This window comes from Pungitius pungitius, chromosome 9, assembly GCF_949316345.1.
Source record: "Pungitius pungitius chromosome 9, fPunPun2.1, whole genome shotgun sequence".
Classification (NCBI taxonomy): Eukaryota; Metazoa; Chordata; class Actinopteri; order Perciformes; family Gasterosteidae; genus Pungitius; species Pungitius pungitius.
Genome location: NC_084908.1, coordinates 13,046,755 through 13,066,013, shown reverse-complemented (window position 1 = coordinate 13,066,013; position 19,259 = coordinate 13,046,755). Strand labels below are relative to the sequence as shown.

The following is a 19,259-nucleotide window of genomic DNA, read 5'->3' as shown; positions in this document are numbered from 1 at the left end:
TGCTGGAAATACATGAAGAAAATCAGTCTTTAAAAACAATTAAAAAACGAATTCACTCTTAAATTTTATGATGTTTTTGTCGTGCACTTTCAGAGGCTTTAAAAGTCTTAACTCTCGTAAATCTCACTGATCTCGGGTCTGACAGACATTGCAGAAACAGTCAGCTACTCTGGCTAGCTCACATGTTAACTAATCTGTAAAACATCCAAATGTGATGTTCTACAGTTTGAAAGAGACTGGCATCCGTAGTGGTAGTCAGTAGCTTACAACTGGTGCATCCTTATTAAAAGACACACGCCTAATGCCTGGATGTGTGTGTGTGTGTGTTTGTGTGTTTCTATGTGTGCACCTTTGAATCCACAAACACAATTGTATGAATGTATGTGTGTATGTGTGAATTCTACTTTCTTTTGCCCTTGTGTGTGGGATGCACCTTTGCTGGATTGATGTGTGTGTGTGTGTCTGTGTGTGTGTGTGCGTGGGTTCATATGTGTGTAGGTGCAGAGCGTAACTCCAGGGAGAGAGAGCGGGGCAGCACGTTGGCTGTGCCCGAGCAGCAGCGGCCCGTCCAGCACCGCTCCCGGTCAGTGTCTCCCCACAGAGAGGACTCCTGCAGGGCTCGGTCCCGGCCCGCACACGTGCCCATGCAAAGGTCAGTAACACCTGCCACAATGACCTGGTGAACTGTGAGCGCTGTGTGTTGTCCGTCAATATCCAGCATCAGTAAGTATCTAAACATCTGATATCTGGTGGTTGAGGTTTAACAGACATATTTATTGGTCTCAGTGTTTGGTAAGGATAACTTCTGTTGGAGAATCTCAAGGATTCATAACAGATTACTTAACAGTCTAGTTGTTCAGGCTTATAATCTCACTACCTTATGGCCCAATCACTACAAAAAAACACATGTCTGTGTTTTATTGCTGTGGCATTGCAGTGTTATTACTTCTTCTGCAAGCTGGAGATGTGTCTGTTATTCAAGTAAATGTTAACAATACATTTGTATGAGATGGGATTTGTCTGGGATCTACAAAAAGCAAAGAAGGAACAGGACAGAATATAAATGAGTACATTTTTCGGTTAGTATCTTTCTTTTCTTTGCATCTTTTCCCCTTCTACGTCACAGATCTAGTGACGTCATTTGTGGATATTTACATTAGCCTCAGTTATACCTTTTAACCAATATTTAATCATAAGGAAGTTTATTTATTACGGCAAACCAGACAGAGCCATGTCAACTTAAAACAAGCAGAGGTTATGTGATGTTACTCAATTTAATTTACATAAATGCTGTGACTTCCTCAGATGTTCTGTTTTTCAAGGACTGATTAGGCCTAATGTATATTATTATATTATTGATTTATTAAAGGAAAAGGGAGCAGTCATGCCCCTTGCCCACAGGAACGATTTCAATATTTACCTGTGGAGAACGTGTCGAGTTTCAAACATGCGTCCGCAAAATAACTGAAGAAAACAAAGCAAAAATATATGCTTTTTCTAAATCTAATGATGTTTTCAAGAAAACATAGCATTGTTTTTCTAGTTGAAAGTCTTCCATTTCTATCCAGAATCCAGGCAAAAACATCAGAACATCTGCATAGCTCCTCATTTTGCTGTTTTGTATTTGTTTACATTGTGTATGATCAAACCATAGGTAAGGCCGGAACTTTTTGAATCCTCAGAACCACGTACTATGGACCAAGATTTATGAACCAAAATAAAATATTCATTCAAATAGAATATTTTCAATTTCTTCAGGAGCCTGGATGAGATCCACCAGAATAGCCACCATTCCCACTCAAACCCCCGCTACCACGACTCCCGTTTGGAGCACCAACGCTCGGGTGACTCGGACTACGAGTACTCAGAGGACAGGTAACCTGTTGTTGGGGTCTGTGGGGATCACGACTGATCATATTTTGGTTTACTTTTTACTTGTTAAGGATCATTCAATGGGATAGTTTGGGATTTTATAAAGTGGGTTTGTTTTAGGGTTCTTAGCCAGTAGAAGCGGACTACATTGCAGGTGGTGTTCCCTCAGTGTGGAGAAAGAAGGCTGGATTACCAACATGTATCGCTGTGGTGTAGCAGCACAAATGTACATTACCCACCTGCAGTGTATGATATATTATTTTCAGCAGTGAGACCGCCCTTTGAAGCCGTCATACCACGCTTCAGTGTAATTTCGCGATCTACAACACATGAGTTTGCCGGTCTACTGCTGCGTCCGTTGGTTAGTTTGTTTGTCTTAGTATCTTTCGAGGCAGTGGTAGACCGACGTATCCTGTGTTCTGCAGCCATATTGCTGCTGTTGTGAGAGGGGTCCAGAGGCTTTGAACAGAGCAATGATAACGGCTTCCATTCCCCATCGGAAAAGGCTGCCTGGCGGCAATGTAATGTGGAGTAAATATTCTAAATATAGCATACACTTAAGCCGATATTGATTATTTTAGGGCAGCCAAAATAAGACTGACTGCCGCCTCGGTCCGCAGCAGTGCATTGCTTTGCTTCTGTGCAGGTATTCATGTCTGTTTCTCCAAACTGGGGGCATGCTGCCATCCGCTGTGGGTAAATGCACTGACTATGGATAAGTACTTCATACAAGCCCACTTAACACAATCCAAACCATCACTGAAAGAATAAGATGCCCACACTTTGGATCAGTGCTTCTCTGCTCTGCATCAAGGACAAAATAAGTGCTGATGGAGCCTGTGAACATTTTGATCTGTTTTATAAAGGTTGATTTATGTTTTGGCTCGAGCAATATGTGCAATATGGTATTGCCAAACTAATTTTTACTCATACTACTAACAATTTGAAACTATTCATTGCAACAATGCAGATTGAATTGAAATCTCAGATTTTTGATTTCCTGGTTTCTCTCATTCATGAATTCACTTTACCTGTCTGAGTTGCCATCCTCTTCTGTTGTGTTTTCTCGGGTTGTTTGTCATTTGTTCACCCATCGTCATGGCAATGACAGTGAGGTCCTGGAGATGCACAGGTCTATCCGTGGCGGGAGTGCCGAGTGCCTGCACACAAACAGGTAAACATGATAATAAAAAAAGACAACAACCACCATCCAGCTTTATTTCAATGAAATATGCCCTTTTATTTTATATCCATTGCCACTATTCTTTAACAACTTCATCTTAACACGTGTTGACATTTTCAATACAGACAGAGTCTGTTGTGGACTGTAAATAATGTAGAATGTATGTGTGCTCATGGAAAAAAAGTTTCAGTATGTAGCAGTATGACACTCATAAATTGATATCCTTGTTTCATAAAACACACACAACATGCTGATCACTGTGTGAGGGGATTAGAGACCTGCAGGGTGGTTGACCTCAAAGAAAGCAAAGCTCTTTTGATTAATTTATTTTATTGAATTTAATGTGTTCACTCACAGCAGTTGTATATTTTTTTTCCACTTTTTGTTTCTTGCCTTGCTTTACGGTGCATGAACTCTACTGGTACAACCAGGGGCATAGGTAGATACAGCAACACCCTACCCCCCAAAATGCCCCTGTTAGTAAACGGTATCCATAAAGACATTTACAGGTAAGCATTTACAGCGAAAGGCAGTCTTGCATTCCCTTCTCCGTGCCTCTTCAGCTTTGTCATACTCATCTGTGGAGTTGGTGGGTCATTTCGTTTGCAGTAATGTTCTCTCAACGCAATAACTGCCCAAATGGCTCCTCAAGACCACTGTGCTGCTCGTGCTTGCTTTGGTCGGAGTGTGTGTTGTGTAGTTTTGTCATGGTGCCACTTGAGCTAAATAAAACTAAATGGTATGTGTTGCTTTCTCCTGCGTATTATGCAACCCTTTAACAGACCACACTTATGCTCTCCAACGTTGTAGTCCATCAGCTACAAATCATATACACTTTACATCACTTCTGACCGTTTTCTGCCTTTTAGTTATTCGCACTGTCAATTTACCAGTCAAGATGACCAAAAGAGAGCCATTAAAATAGTGCTTTCACAAGCTATATTCTTTAAACAATACCAATATGATAATGAGTATATGGTCATTTCTGTTTCAATCTCAAGTCCGTCGTCTGGCCTAGAAGGAGGAAACATTATTGATAATAACTTATTACCAGGCATTCCTGATGCAGTTGTTTACTAGTCAGGCTACAGGTAAAGCCTTTAAAAGGGTAAATTAGCTCCACAACTTTTAAAGTTTAATGTCTCCGTTGTCACATGAAAAAAACCTCAAATGAGGAAATAAATTCTTTAAAATAGAAATCTTAGGTTATAAGCCTAGAGTATATAAAATAACTGGACATAGTTACCATGACGTCAACCGTCTTGGACATGGCGGTTGCAGCATAACATTGGAGAGTAAGACAATGAGACAGTGGACAACAAGACAAATAACCACTACCATTACCTTTGACATTTAGTCACTAACTACAGACTGTTCACTGCCTTTGGTTTGGAAATTGTCAGCAAAAACTAACAAATATGTGATTGCAGTTAATGAGCAAAAACATGCAAATTCACCAGTATTGTTCAGTATTTATCAGATCAAGATCGTGGGATTATATTGCATATTGATATGTAGCATACTATTACTTTTTGCTTTTCTGTACCAACATTAAAAATGCATGGTGATCCGTATATAACCACCGAACAGACAGACCTGCATCTGCGATTCTTGTCCATTTCGCTCCATTCTGCTCTAATCCTTTTCATGGCACTCCTGTACATTTTACAGATCTACTGTAGCTCGCTTTCCTTGCCAGATGGCTCTAGATCTGTAGATTGTGGTATATAATCAGCGTTACATGTAATCTCATGTGGGGTCAATCCACAGGCAGGGCGAGAGAAACTCTCTCTACTTTATTACATAATGATTCCCTCATTCTGAGGTCACAGATGGGTGGATGCACTTCATCTCATGTGTTCGTATTGTTATTTTCTGCGTGTGGTGTTTTTGTTGGTTACCAGCATCACGAAGCAGGCACATTTATAATCTGATCTTTTTGTTTTTCTAAATCGGTAGGTGAGAAAAAACAACATCGTTTTTTTGTTTGCGCGTTAACGTGATGCTGTAGATGTTGCTTCTTTGTCTCTCCTCATCATTTTCAAGAAGCCTGCATAGTTTCATGCTTGTGTTACCTTCCCCCCCTTCACTTATTTGGCCTCTGCGTATTTTTGTCAGTTGCATGTGTCATTTTTTGTTTTCCTTTGCCTTCCTTTTGCACGCGGTCTTTCCCCACCTCTTGTGGGCGGTGCTCTGGCGCACAGCTCCACCCTCCCAGCATGCCTAAAGAGAAAGCCCCCGCTCAGGCAGGAAGGTGGCAGCACCATGCCTCGTAGCATCCTCACACACCGTGTGCTCAGGTTCACTGATGAGGTCACGGTTAGGTAAGAACACACCTGCTTCACACACCATCTACCCGCTCTCCCACCGCGCGCGCCTTATCGTTTTTTTTTTTTTTTTTTTTTTGAGGATGACAATGCAATGGGGGAGAGTTAAGCGTCTCCGTGCAGAGCATTAAGCAAACGCTAAGTCCTAAGCCCTTGTCAGTGTGAGGCATTTGGCCCGAAAACATTATGTGCAATGTCATGCGATGACACAGAGGCGGACATCTGTTGAAAGTAACTGCCGTCATGATGCAGCATGACATGGCAAACGTAGCCGACAGTGAACGTGAACGCTTGCCGGCCCTCTCTTCTTCACTCATTCTCCCCCTCACTGCCTTACTAGCAGGCCCCTCTACCACCTGGTTCCCATAGCAACTCACCAACCTTCCATCCGAGTGGCCTCACAGAGTATTGCCGCGAGGAATGGCTGTCAATGATAAATGGAGATACAGTATCAGAGCCATTACATGTTACTGCACTGTCTGATGGCCTTCCTTATTTTTTTCTGTGTCTCTCCCTCAATTTCCTATCTTCCTCTTTTTCTAATCTTTCCTTCACATTATTTTTCTCACATTTTTTTTGCATTTACTTTCATCTACCTCCCACTCATTCCCCTTTCGTTCTCTCACATTATTCACAAACTCTTCTTCCTGACACCTCTGCCCCCGCCCTGTGTTCTTGTGCATCTTGTCTTCCATCTCTGTCTCTTTTATCTTCTTTCTCTCTGTCTCTGCTGCCATGTTGTGGTGGTGCAGCGACCTGCAGCCGCCGTTGGACAGAGTGAGGAGTGCCAGCACCACTTGTCTGAGACCAGACACCAACTTTCAATCCCCTGACAGAGACAGGTATAGAAAGAAATCCACATTGAGTGACATTTTATATAAAAGATAAATACAGGAACAGGGATTATAGAATCTGCTGAAGTTTCTTGACAAATCAGGTTTTCCGGAGTGCATGTTGGAACCATTCAACATTTGGGGTTTAGGGTGCTGCATGTCTTCATGTCATGGGTCCGTTTCATACGTGAAGGAATTTGCATTGCAAAAAAACATCTACCCGCTCTTTGAATTTGTAATTTTCTTTCAGTAATGTTCTGCAAGGAATAATTAGAGGTGGTCTAAAAACAGCGCAGGTTACAGAGCTATTAAATGAGTGGCATGTCAGATGAGAAGATGTTTGTGCCCTAAAGCTGCAGCCAACAGACGTAAAAGATCGATAACAGCGGTAGAACAATGCACCTGGCTCCGTTTTCCTGTTTTTCCAATGCTAAGCTTACTGTTTTCTGACTGTCAGTAAGCAAGAGACACAATGTAGTTCCCAAAATGTCACACTATTCCTTGTAATAAATAGTCAAACATCATTTATTAAGACATTTCTACCACCCTGCTCTTAGTAAAATTGTCTTCTTAGACCTAAAACTGCATTGTCAAGAAGGGAAACATTTTCTTGTGGATTTTTTTTTCTTGGTGTCCCACATGAATTATCTTAAGTAACGTAACTTAACTTTACCTTGTACCTAACTTAAGCGACGTAACAGGCCTTCTTATCGAAACCCAAGCCATGATATTTTACTAAACCTAACCAAGTGGTTATGTTTCTATTCATAACTTCAGATCAAGGATAAAATATGTTTCTCTCAAAACTGTAATTGATTATGGAAGTTGTATTGGAACATACTTCTCAAGAGAGAGGGTTTCTTTGTACAGTAATTGCTCATAAGTTCAGTTTTTGAATCATTTTGAATGAATTATGAGTCAAGTCAAGCTGAATCTTTTGACTGATATTACGCCGCCAAATTCAAAGAAAAGTCATCATTTCCCAAACCTTGACCTTTACTCACTAACGACGTCTCCCGGTGTTCCTACCTTTTGGATACTCCGTCCTCCACCCTGCCGCCCCTCTAGGTGCTCCAACTCTTTGCCCCTCAAGACTCCCCCAAGCCCCAGGATCTTAGTAGAACATGTGGCCCCTGAGGAAGACAGGTATACCAGGCCCGCCCCCTCATGCTTTCTCCAACTCTTAAGTCACTTCGCTACTGCTCTGCGGCTCTGCTTTCCTGCTCGTACCTTCAAAGCACCTCCTGTAGCCCAGCGCTGAAACTAAAATGACAGTGTTGTGCAGATCTTGTGTCGGTCCCATTCCCCTGTAAATATTTGTTGTCTAAAGCTGTGTAATCCCTCTCTTATTCTGCTCCACCTGCCCTTTCTGTTGAGCGCCCGTTCTGAATTTACCTCTCTTCTCTGGCTTGAAAGTGCTTTTTATTTTTCTATACAAACCACAAAAGAAAACACACCTTCTACATTATATCCAGAACATCAGTCACTGTTCAGTTTTTCCATTGTGTGGGTTGTCACTCTCCATATTGTGTTTGTTTTTTTGTTCCTCTCTGTCTATGTTGTTGCTGTTTGCCAAAACAGGCAGTGTAGCAATTCATCAAGTCCAAACTGTCACAGGGCCAGCAAAAGAAGCCTGGAGGGGGACAGGTAAGATCATTCATTCATTCATTCACTCACCGGCTCGCCTTATTTAATCTCTTCTCATTACGGCTGTTTTTTATCCTCTCGCCGGAGGGATGATATCTACCGTCTGTGACTGGTTGTTGTTATTGACTGGTTATTGATTTTTTCTTCTTCTTTGAAGTCACAACTTATACAGTACAAAGCCTTGAATGCCGGCTAAAAATGAAAATATATACTCCCTCTTTACGCTATGCAGAAACATATTGGAAACATAATTTGACCATAAACCTTTTCTGATTCAGTATTACCATTAATCAATCTATCTATCTAGTCATATATATATGACTGAATGATTGCATCCATACAGTCTCATGGCAACTTATTCGGGAGTCACCAGCTAACGGTGCTGATATTCCAAATGTATTTATTTTAAAGTGATCAGAGGATACAAGTCTATTCTGTCTGTTAGGCACTGGCGATGATCCGAGTATTATTATGTATTGATAGGTGAGTGGAGAAGTTAATTTGGTACGATAATAACACAAAGGTTGAGATAATTTCCTTTTATATATATATATATATATATATATATATATATAAATCAAGCATGTGGGCGCACATATAGATTACTTCTGTTGCACAACAACACATTTATTTTCTTAGGAGACAAACTGATCCTTGTATTGTTTTTCCAATCATTAATAAGTGCTGCGCTGTAGGAAAAGTTTTCTCTTTGTTAGGAAACAAAAAAGGGACTAAGAAATGTAAAAGTGAGCTATATTTGGAATCTAGTGATTATGTTTGGGTTGTTTGGTTAGCTCGTATGTTGTGTTTTTCTAGGAATGTAAAACATTGTACGTCTTGGGACGTACAACAAATTCCAGACCAATATTCTGAAAGTAAAGTAAAGCAAGCAGTTAAATCAAATTCATCTTAAGAAATATCTACGACATGATTACTCAAAATTCCATTTGATTTCATTTTATTGTATTTTTAAGGTTCTATATTTTCATTTCTTTTTATTTGCTGATGGCAGTCGAATCCAGCCCACCTCTATCCTGAGGGGCAGTAGGGGGAGAGGGGGCCCGCTGAGGCCCTTTGGCCAGACAGTCTTGGCCGGGTCCTGCCCAAACTCGCCACGACTAGAAAGGTGCATGCTCCAGTCAGCGCTACGCCTCCACTCCCCTGTGTGCCGATGTCACACTGAGTGTGAGCAAAGCTATATGCACAAGTGTCACATCTCAAAAAGTCCAAATCATATTAGAGTCAATTCCAAGAAAGACCGATAGCAACTGCGTCACCTGAGCTAGTGATGTGAATATATTTTACTGTTCAGTAGTGGTTTGTGTAGTTTTTGTCAATTTTGAGTACCATCAGGAATGACGTAAAGTATAGCAGCCGGGATATATGGAAAAACTAAGATACTGTGCATATGGTCTATAAACACACTCAGTGCCACTTCCTTTATTTCTACTGCTCCTTTACTTATTTGGATTTATTCCTCCCCCACCTTGATCTTTGACCTACATTACTGAGCATCACTTTATTCTCTCTGTGATTCAGTTTCGGGCTTTACACCAATTAGTGAAGAACACAGTCATAACGATGTGTCTTCTTGTGTCTTTATGTTCCTGTCTCAGAGCGCACCCTCACGGCAGCCCCTCTTCTCCATCGGGGACGCCCTCATCAGGTCGCAGGGGTAGGCAGCTGCCTCAGCTCCCTGCTAAAAGCAGCAGTATAGAGCAAGGTATGTTGTCCACAGGGATGATGTAGGTTTGGTTTCATGAATCGGGGAGGTAACATAAGTCAACCCATTCTCTCACTCCCATCTGGTCAACTATCAAGGATCGGTCAGTGCATCTGAAACCGACTCACCGCTTAGAACAGTTTCAACCAACAGACTTGTATTCATATATATATATATATATATATATATACTGTATATATATATAATATATACATAATAAAGACACCACACATCACTCTAGCCCGGAAATCGTCCTCAGAAGTCACCTCCCCATCTGATTTCTACCAGCAAACCCAATGAAGAAGCCAGTTATAGTTACTCCCAGGTTAACTGTGAGCATGTCTGTCTGTACTCTACATGCTCCATCTAGTGTCAGAAACCAGATGCTGCATCTTGAAGACTTTTATTTTTTTTTACTCTTGTTTTGGTCTCTTTTGTTTCAGCCCTCGCAGTAGAAGAGCGAGCCAGACAACTGCAGATGAAAGTACATTCCTACCGGCCTTCAGCTTCCCACGACCCTGAGACGGACCTCAAGACCAAACGGGAGGTTCGGCATCCGATCTTCTCCTCCACCTCCCGCACTCGATAAACAACCTGTACAAAAGGTCAATTTTTTCTGTGGTCATCATCAGTATAATCCTAATCTCCCCCCCCCCAACCCCTTCGTCTCCGTCCGTAGATGTACGCAGAGCAGAGGCGTAGCAGCGACAACATGTCGGCCAGGTCGTCCGACAGCGATATGAGCGATGCGTCGGCCCTCTCCCGTGCCAGCAGTGCCTCCCGTCTCAGCAGCACCAGCTACATGTCTATCCAATCAGAACGACCCGGAGGACGACTCAGGTCAGTTCTCCTTCACTGTTGGTCACATGTTCAGTTCAGCTGTTACTGTTGCTGTGGATTTTAGCCTCTTGAAAATTACAACAATCCAACCACTCAATATCATCTCCGCCTTTGCATATTATACGCATGCCTATCATGTCTGTCTTTCTGCTTTATTTCTGCATGCCAACGGCTGCATGTTTCTGTCCTTGTGCATGTTTTATCTCCTTCTTCCACACCCACGCACCAACACAAACACACGCGCTGGATGGCGAAAAACGAAACAAATCAAACTCAGATCCAAGTCATTAGAGGAGGAGAGGAGGGAAAGGAGGATCTCGTGGGGGGTGAATGGAGAGGAGGAGAGGAGGGCTGCTGCAGGAAAGAGACGATTCTCTGAGGAGCTGAAGCGCCGGAGACACACTGTAGCTGGAGACACCAGGGAGTCCAGGTAAATATCAATAGATCCCAAACGGTCAAAGCGGACAATCCATCTTCTTACTGAATAACCAGATGTGGATCCCCACGATAGAACCCCACCGACTTTACACATAATGATTAGTTCATTGCTCATTAACAGTTCTCCTCAACCTTGATCACCGGAGAATTAGAAATACCAGGAGCCAATGTAGAATGCAATTTTGTTGCATTATAGGAAGTGTAGTTAACGTGAGCCATAAAGACCACGTCTACCCAAGGAGAAAACACCAAAATATGAAACGAGGAACTGAAATGTTGACAAAAGGATTTATTTTTAGCCGCAGTAGAAGTCTGCATGGAGTAAAGTGATGACGATGAGGTTAGCTGTTTAACTAATGTTAGCTATGTGTTAGCAAACTACTATGGCACGTCGTAGTTTGCTCAAACATAAGTTAATAATTCATTAAAAGGTAGAAACTCACAAAGGATCCCTTCTGTATGTGCACACATTTTAACACACAAAGGCAGACACACACACACAAACACACACAGACCCACACATTCCCCGGCTGACCGGCAGCAGTGTGCTGACAGGAACAAACGACCCTATCCCAGTGGACGTCAGCGGGCCAAGTGTTGATGTACTGCAGCTTATTAGCTGGTTAATGTATTGAGGTCTGGGAGAAGAAGAGAGAGGGGCCCCAGTCTTAATGGCTTTAGCACAGATCAATCCAAGCAGGGCGTTAGAAAAGCAAAGCCCCACAGCCCTTGACACACTTTCTAGATTCAGAGGTGTGTGCGAGAGAGAGAGAGAGAGAGAGAGAGAGAGAGAGAGAGATAGAGAGACAGACAGACATTTGGTAATTGCTAGAGTATTAAAAACAGATTTCTTCTTTATTTTAATATAATATAATATTTAATATTAATATCAAAAACAAAAAACAAACCCTACCACAAACATATGGCCAAAGTGTAGGATACCCAAAAGCAGCTTATGAAGTCAGCAACCATTTATTAAATTGGACATTGCTGATTTATCTTTCTTTTTTTTAAGAGAGGTATTGGTAAGACAGTGAGGAACAGGGGAGGATGGCCTCGGGTTAGCTTTCCCTCAGAGACACATTTTCATCTGAATTCAGTGGATACTCACATCTGCTTCAGGCCAGTTGGATAATGGAAGTCACTGAGTACCTACTGTACAGATGAATGGAATCTCCTCTTCTTCCATCTTCATGTATTACTTATTCTCTTCAACCTATTCTTTGCTTATATTTTTAATCAACTGCTCATTGATTTCATAGAATTCTTATGATGATCCATCTTCTATTACATTCATTTGCACATACTTAGTATCGCTTGCTGTTGGACAAAAATATATTTCAGAGATAATCCACGTTTTTCCTCTGAGGGCAATATGACTTAACTACTATTTTTCTATGGTTTATACATACATCCAAAACTATAATTAATACATCAATTTTCATTTTTTAAAATATTTTTTATCATTTGTGTCATATTTGGCCCTTGTTTTCTGTGTATGTTTGTGAAGATCTCTCCGATCCCTCCTTGCATGCATCCTGTGTTGCGACTGCCAGGACCCCACCCATCCTCCAGACCTGTACCCTCCCCTCCGATCCTCCCCCTCCGCTGCACGCCTTTCCTTAACCCCCCTGCAGGGGGCACCGGAGAGGCCTCAAACCACCCTCCCCCTGTCCAGTCGTTCACTGGACCCCCCGGCCCACTGGACTGTGAATGTTGGGGCCCCCCTGGGAGTAGGCACTATGGGGGAAAGGGGCAGCATAGCTGGACTCTCTTGCAGATCTCTGACCCCTTTTGAGGGGACGGACATTCGGGGGCTCATCCGAACACCTCGGGGGGGGGGAGCGTCGGTCGCTGTGCGGCTTCCGTCCGTGCGTCGCGGCTTGTTTGAGAAGAATTCACTTTAATACATGACATGATGATCAGCTTTCATGCCACAACTGTGTTGCATCAAACAAGCAGCCTTTTACCATTAAAAATAAAAAAAAATCAGATGTACTTAAAACATTAAACAACTCCACAACCCCAGGTAGTTGTAAATATTACTTCTTCTTGTCAACCCTCCTGTTTTTGAAGAGGTTACCGAAGCCTCGACAACATCTCCTTGTCATTCCACCGGAGCACCGTGTCACTCAGCCTCCTCTCTCCCCAGTCGGCAGATGCGCTCGTCGGCCGGCCGCAGCATGCTGAAGAGCTCCAGCGTGAGCGGAGAGATCTACACCCAGGAGCGCACGGACGGCAGCCAATCCGACACGGCGCTGGGCACGGTGGGCGGCGGCAGCAAGAAGAGGCGCTCCAGCCTCAGCGCGCGAGTGGTGGCCATCGTTGGCAACCGGCGCAGTCGCAGCACCTCACAGATCAGTGGCCCCGGTGAGTTGCCATGGCGGACCCGGTGACTGTATACCCCGATAGTTATTTGAGATATCAACGTTCCACAATTATTTTTTTATACGTTTTGAATACGTTGAATTTACTCAACCTGTTATCTCTCTGCAATTATTGCTGTGTGCACGACAAGCCTTTATTTCCCTGGTGTTTCTTATTAAGGACAACATGAAATAACATGTTTCAGAACGTTGTGGCTCAGCAGCTTAGCTCCCAGTCGCATAACATTGTCAAGGGGGGGGGGACAAAAACTGTACTCCTTCGTTTAAAGAACATTAAGCCTAAAGGTTTGTAAGCTGATGTAGAGAGCAAATAGATTCAGAGATAAACCTGAATCAAAAACAAGTATTTCAGGTAGATGCTTGTAGATGATAGATGCGGGACAAGGCAGGTGGGACGCTTGTTCCCAAGGAAGTAAAAATCTCATGATAAGATTGCAAAGGGATGATGGGAGGCTACATTTTTACCAATATCTTGAGTCAAAAGAACCACACTCTGCCTAACAATTTCCTGTTTACTACTGATTACCAGATCCAGCAGGACATGGGTGTGACTTTGAGTTTGCTTCAGAAACAGACATCACGAAGTCCCTCTAGGCTGCTCTTTTCATTCTACTAGTTTATTGCTTGATATAAAAAAGGCGATGCCCATTGAAAAATGTGGTCTGGAAATTGGGCCATTTCCTTAATAATGTTTGTTGTCTCTCTAAACACATGGGTTGAATGAAAACTTTTTCTTAATCTGTGATTTTTCATGTTGTAAATGAAACATTCCGTGAGGCTGCATTGATTGTTCACATCGAGCACATTTTATATATATATATATATATATATATATATATATAAATGATATATTCATAGAACTGTAGAGAATAAATGTGTCCCAAATTGTGTGATAATACTATTGATATTAGTCAATAATTCCTAACTACACATAATATGTTTCTGTCCCCCTTTTATCCAGAGGGGAAGAGCAAGAAGGAGAAAGGTGCACCCATCCAAAGGAGCACGGAGACGGGCATGGCAGTAGAGCTGACCCGCAACATGAGCCGCCAGCCCAGCAGAGAGTCCAACAACGGCAGCATGAACAGCTGCAACTCTGAGGGGAAGTCAGTAAACCAAACACTTCGTTCTTCATTCAACCATCTAACCACACTTCACCACATCTAATTTGTTCTCTCTTTATGGGGAATTGAAAATGATAGAATTAGAGTCAATTAATAGACTGTCAATCTGTCCATGTCTACTTCTACGTTCCTCCCGTATTTTGGAGAGTAACATTTATAGATTTCTATGTCTTGTTTTTCATTGGTTTGTAAAAGCTGAAAAGTTGAAGCTACTGTACCTGCTGTCACACCCAACTAGATTGACCTGAAACAAATGGTGTAGATGTGACAGGAAAGGTTATAGGTCAGCTCAGTATGATCTGGATTATATCCGAGAATTCACTTACACAACTGAAAATAATGTGTAATATTCTGAGCACACAGGTAAAAGAAGAGCACCTGTGCTCACTGAGGCAAAGATAAAACACCTATTTTGACTGAATCAAGTTAAGGCCTAGTGATCTCTATCATGGATTCTCTCGCTTGTGCAGGTTTTTCATGCTTTAAAAGCACAAGGCATCTCCTGACAGCAGCAAGATGAGTCAGAGTTCTCAATTCAGTCTGTGTGTGGATAATTGTGATGATTAATTCATGTTGATGTGCTTTCTGTGACAGTTTGATCTTCTCTGGAGTCAATGTGGGGGCCAGCAGTCAGTTCAGTGATTTCCTGGATGGTTTGGGACCGGCTCAATTAGTGGGAAGACAAACGCTGGCTACTCCTGCAATAGGTCAGTTACTGACGATCCTCCTCAAGCTACGTTTTCTAATAATGAATTCCTCTTTTAATTTCAATGAATTATTGCAAAACTTTTACATCAATGATAAACACTTTATTCTTCATAAATCTAGCTATTATTTTCTTTTAAAATTGTTGTTATTTGTTTTTAGTTTACACATTTTGATTCCAAGGGAGTGCAGTTGGATGAACCAAAATAATTCTAATATATATATAATTATTAATAATTACATTACTAATAACAATAAAAAACAAAAAATTATAGTAAAAAACTGTTGTTCTATTTCATTGATATGTAACTAGTCTAGACTGAAATGGGACCAGGTAATTCATACACTACTATAATTGCTAATATGCAAAAAAATAAAAAAAAGTAATACATTTATGTTAGTCACATGTTTTTGTTTTTTTTTGCAGTTGATAGCACCCGTCTATGTGTTATGTATTCAAGTTCTACTTGCAGATCTCTTACTTTTGCATGACACACACATTATTTTCACGTCTCTGTGCTTCCCAGGTGACATCCAGATTGGCATGATGGAGAAAAAGGGTCAACTGGAGGTCGAAGTTATCCGGGCTCGAGGACTCGTACAGAAGCCAGGATCCAAATCCCTCCCTGGTAAGAATCTTACATACTTCTCACTCCCTCCCTCTCAATACATCAATCATGCACCCTTTCCATTGGGGTAAACTGTATACTGTACACTCTGCAATCAACGATTGGATACACATAGCCAAAGCTGGCGCTGTACCTTTCCCATAACCGGCTGTGTTCCTACGTAATGGCTTTTTTATGCTTTATGTCTGCCTTCAGCTCCATATGTCAAGGTGTATCTGCTAAATAATGGAGCGTACGAAGCCAAAAAGAAAACCAAGATTGCACGGAAAACCCTTGACCCACTGTACCAACAAGCCCTGCTTTTCGAGGAAAGCCCCCAGGGTAAAGTCTTACAGGTGAGCCATCACCATATTTAATCACAAAGTCAAACGTTTTATTCCAAATTCATAATAATGTGTTATAGTGGGAGAAACTAGATTAATGTGTAATTTGACGAAAAATATTTTATATATATATATATATTTATTTCTTAAGGTGATTGTATGGGGCGATTACGGCCGCATGGACCATAAAAGCTTCATGGGAGTTGCACAAATTCTATTGGAGGAGCTGGACTTATCAAGCACAGTCATTGGCTGGTACAAGTTGTTCCCCCCGTCATCCTTGGTGGATCCGACACTCGCCTCCCTAACGCGGCGGGCTTCCCAGTCCTCCCTCGATAGCTCCTCTGGACCTCCTGGAGTCCGGTCATAGTGGACCAACACCTCTACACCCCCCCCCCCTCCCCCCCACCCCTCCGACAAGTAACAAACTCAGAGACAAGACTAACAAAAACAAAAAGGTGGCGGAAATGTAGAACAACAAGAACAATCAGAAGCATCCCAACCAGAAAGCTTTGTTGAGATCTGACAATCACTCCTGTCGTGGTTATTTTTGTTGTAGGGAGCACCACATTTCAGTGTGTCACATTCATCGGGAAAATGTCAGCATTTTTCTCCGTGTATGCTGGAGAAGCTGGGCTGTCGACAGACAGCAAGGAGTAGCTCCCCGGGACGAGGGGGGGGCGGGGGGGGCGGGGAGAGAAGACAAGGAATCAAATAAAGCAGGGTGATTTTTAACTGAATCAACAAATAGCAAAGAAATGTATGTTAAGCATCGGAATGTATGGACTGGAGACAGAGGTGATCACCCTCCCACGCAGTCTTCATCTGCAGTGGCCTCCTCCAGAACCCCAACAGACTGCCGGCGCCCCCGCCCTCCCTGGCAGGGCGCTTACGTGTTGGTATTCAGTCTGGAAGCACAGGGCCTTCTTCTGGTGCCTAGACCATGGAGCAGCATCACTGGTCCCTCTCTCTGTTAAAAATCCCCCTTTTCAGTATCTTTACCATTTGACCGTTTTAGCGTGTTTGCTTTCTTGCCTATTTCTTTTCCCCCCTTGTTACTACCGGCACAAAATGTTTTATAGTACGTAAAATGCTCATGATAATGTTGTCAGTCTGGTGTGTGCATGGAGAGAAAAAAAAAACGAAACACAATAGATTAAAAAAAAAAAACACACGATTAAATGTCTGCAAGTGTTATGCAGCGGGGAGATGATGACAGCTTAGATTTTTACATTTGACAGTGAGATTAGCGTGCAACGTTGTTTTCCTTGTTTCACCACTGGCAAACGTCCATGCCAGTTGTCTTTGTATAGATGTATATTAAGCCTCCCAGGAGGTTGACCAATAAATACAATTTATGTCACTTTGAAATATCACAATTGTTCAACATCACTGTAAAAAAATACAAAAAAAGTCAAACGCAAGAGCGAGGGCCCCCTAATATTTCACATTTTTTGGGGGAATGCATTCCCTCACCCCAGCACGTTTTTATCAGAACCTTAGTTTGCATTAGTTTGAAATTTGAAGAAAAGCACAAGAGCTTGATTTTTTACAACAAAAAGTTTGAACTTTTTGAGAAAAAACAAACAAGAAAAACATGTTGTTAAAAAAAGAGGGTAAAAAGGCAACAATCCTTTCACCGGTTCCATTAATTTCCTTGTCAAGTCGTTTGGAAAACAGACAAACAAACTGAAAAATAAGAATCACACACACACACACGGTGTTGCTCGTGCATATCTGTGAACGTGAAAGCCACCAATCAGACCGAGCAGTGGTGACAGCGTCGCCACTGCCCGACCTGTGTTCGGCCCGCGGACTCCTCCCAGCAGGAGCGCGGCGGGGCCAGCATGACTTTGGAACCTGTTCAGAGCTGCATGCACATTTTTGTAAAAAAAAAAAAAAAAAAAAAAAAAAAAAAGATGCTGAACTAGATACGTGTGTTAGTTCCACATACTGTAGGGCCGCTTGTATGTTGCATGCAGTTGTACAGTTTGCTCGTACTTGAATATTAAAGACATAAAACCAAGAAACCGAAGCCATTCCCATTACACGGAGACATTTTAACACAACTGCAGTCGTGTCCTCATCCCTCGGTCCGGTGCTGAATGTCTCTAAAACTAAATCCCAAGATTACGTTGATGTCTTTCCTCGACCCTCTGATAGATGCACAGGACTGTACAGAAGAGCTCGAGTGGACCTCGAAGCCCTTCATACTGTTATTCCACATTAGAGGAGACCTCCATGGGGCTGAGATGATGTATAAATAAATATCTACAAATCAGATCTACTTATATGGAAATATGAATTATGTTTCAACATAATGATTTCAGATACACCAACACCTGAACTGTTAAGATATATATATATATATATATATATAAAGAATATTGCAGATACACAGAGAGTCACACACTGTAAATACTCAACCACCATTCCCCGGGATTTCATTGGGTTCAGTAATAATTGCAATGGGTCCAAGTCATATGAGGAGGAGCGATTAATACGTCACTAGGGACCATGCAGTGGGATGAAACTAGGCGATGGACTACTAAGTGTACCATTAGTCTAAAAGTCATCGTCTGAACACTTTGTGGTTCAAACACAATGTCTGAACCCCCCCGGCCATGTTCAGATGAGTCGACCTTTCTTTTCACCGTCCGGTGAGGCTGTTTTTTCTTTTCTTTTCTTTTTTGTCAGTATTAACAGGAAAAAAAAATTGCTGATTGTTTACAACTTCTGTGTTCCAATGAAACAAAAAGAGAATTAGAAAAAAAGTAAAGCATTCACTGCAACATTACTTGTTTGTATAACAGATGTGGCTCAAATGATGTGTATGTTTTATATTTTAAAAAAAGGTTAATTTTTATTATTTACAAATAAAAAGAATGTGTGAAAGAAGACACCCTCTGAACTCGCCTTATCACTGTCCCCCTCGCACTCATCTGAAGATATCCTGTTTTTTTTTATTATTTTCTCAGCATGAGTTTAAGCTTGAGATTGTGTCACAAGGTCAAAGTGAAAAAAACGTATTTCTCAATGGGATATTTTACACGTTAATGTTAATATTTTCCCTATTCCAAAATTGTATTAGATTATTAGATTCGATCCTGAAAATGAATAGTTTTACTCACTACATTTTAAATTCAAATGTGGCACTCTTTATTCTGCTACATTTATGTAACAGCAGTATTTACTAAATATGTTGAAATGTATGGCTTTTAATTTTTT

General features: G+C 41.7%; 1 protein-coding gene across 22 annotated transcripts in view; it reads left to right on the top strand.

The window, feature by feature from the left end:
- The window catches only part of rims1b (regulating synaptic membrane exocytosis 1b), a 51,602-nt gene extending 32,673 nt beyond the window's left edge, over positions 1 to 18,929 (top strand). For 4 of the 22 annotated variants that reach the window (XM_062564707.1, XM_062564705.1, XM_062564704.1 and 1 more), the window contains 18 exons: positions 499 to 652; positions 1,759 to 1,875; positions 2,984 to 3,046; positions 3,487 to 3,564; positions 5,260 to 5,379; positions 6,135 to 6,224; positions 7,284 to 7,361; positions 7,797 to 7,862; positions 8,875 to 8,988; positions 9,479 to 9,585; positions 10,029 to 10,132; positions 10,265 to 10,425; positions 13,016 to 13,233; positions 14,212 to 14,356; positions 14,969 to 15,081; positions 15,607 to 15,708; positions 15,904 to 16,043; positions 16,183 to 18,929. In XM_062564707.1, coding sequence (XP_062420691.1) covers positions 499 to 652; positions 1,759 to 1,875; positions 2,984 to 3,046; positions 3,487 to 3,564; positions 5,260 to 5,379; positions 6,135 to 6,224; positions 7,284 to 7,361; positions 7,797 to 7,862; positions 8,875 to 8,988; positions 9,479 to 9,585; positions 10,029 to 10,132; positions 10,265 to 10,425; positions 13,016 to 13,233; positions 14,212 to 14,356; positions 14,969 to 15,081; positions 15,607 to 15,708; positions 15,904 to 16,043; positions 16,183 to 16,401 — 2,189 coding nt within the window. In that variant the 3' untranslated portion in view covers positions 16,402 to 18,929. The other 18 variants (XM_062564711.1, XM_062564712.1, XM_062564709.1 and 15 more) reach the window with 17 other exon arrangements.
- The last annotated feature ends 330 nt before the right edge of the window (positions 18,930 to 19,259 follow it).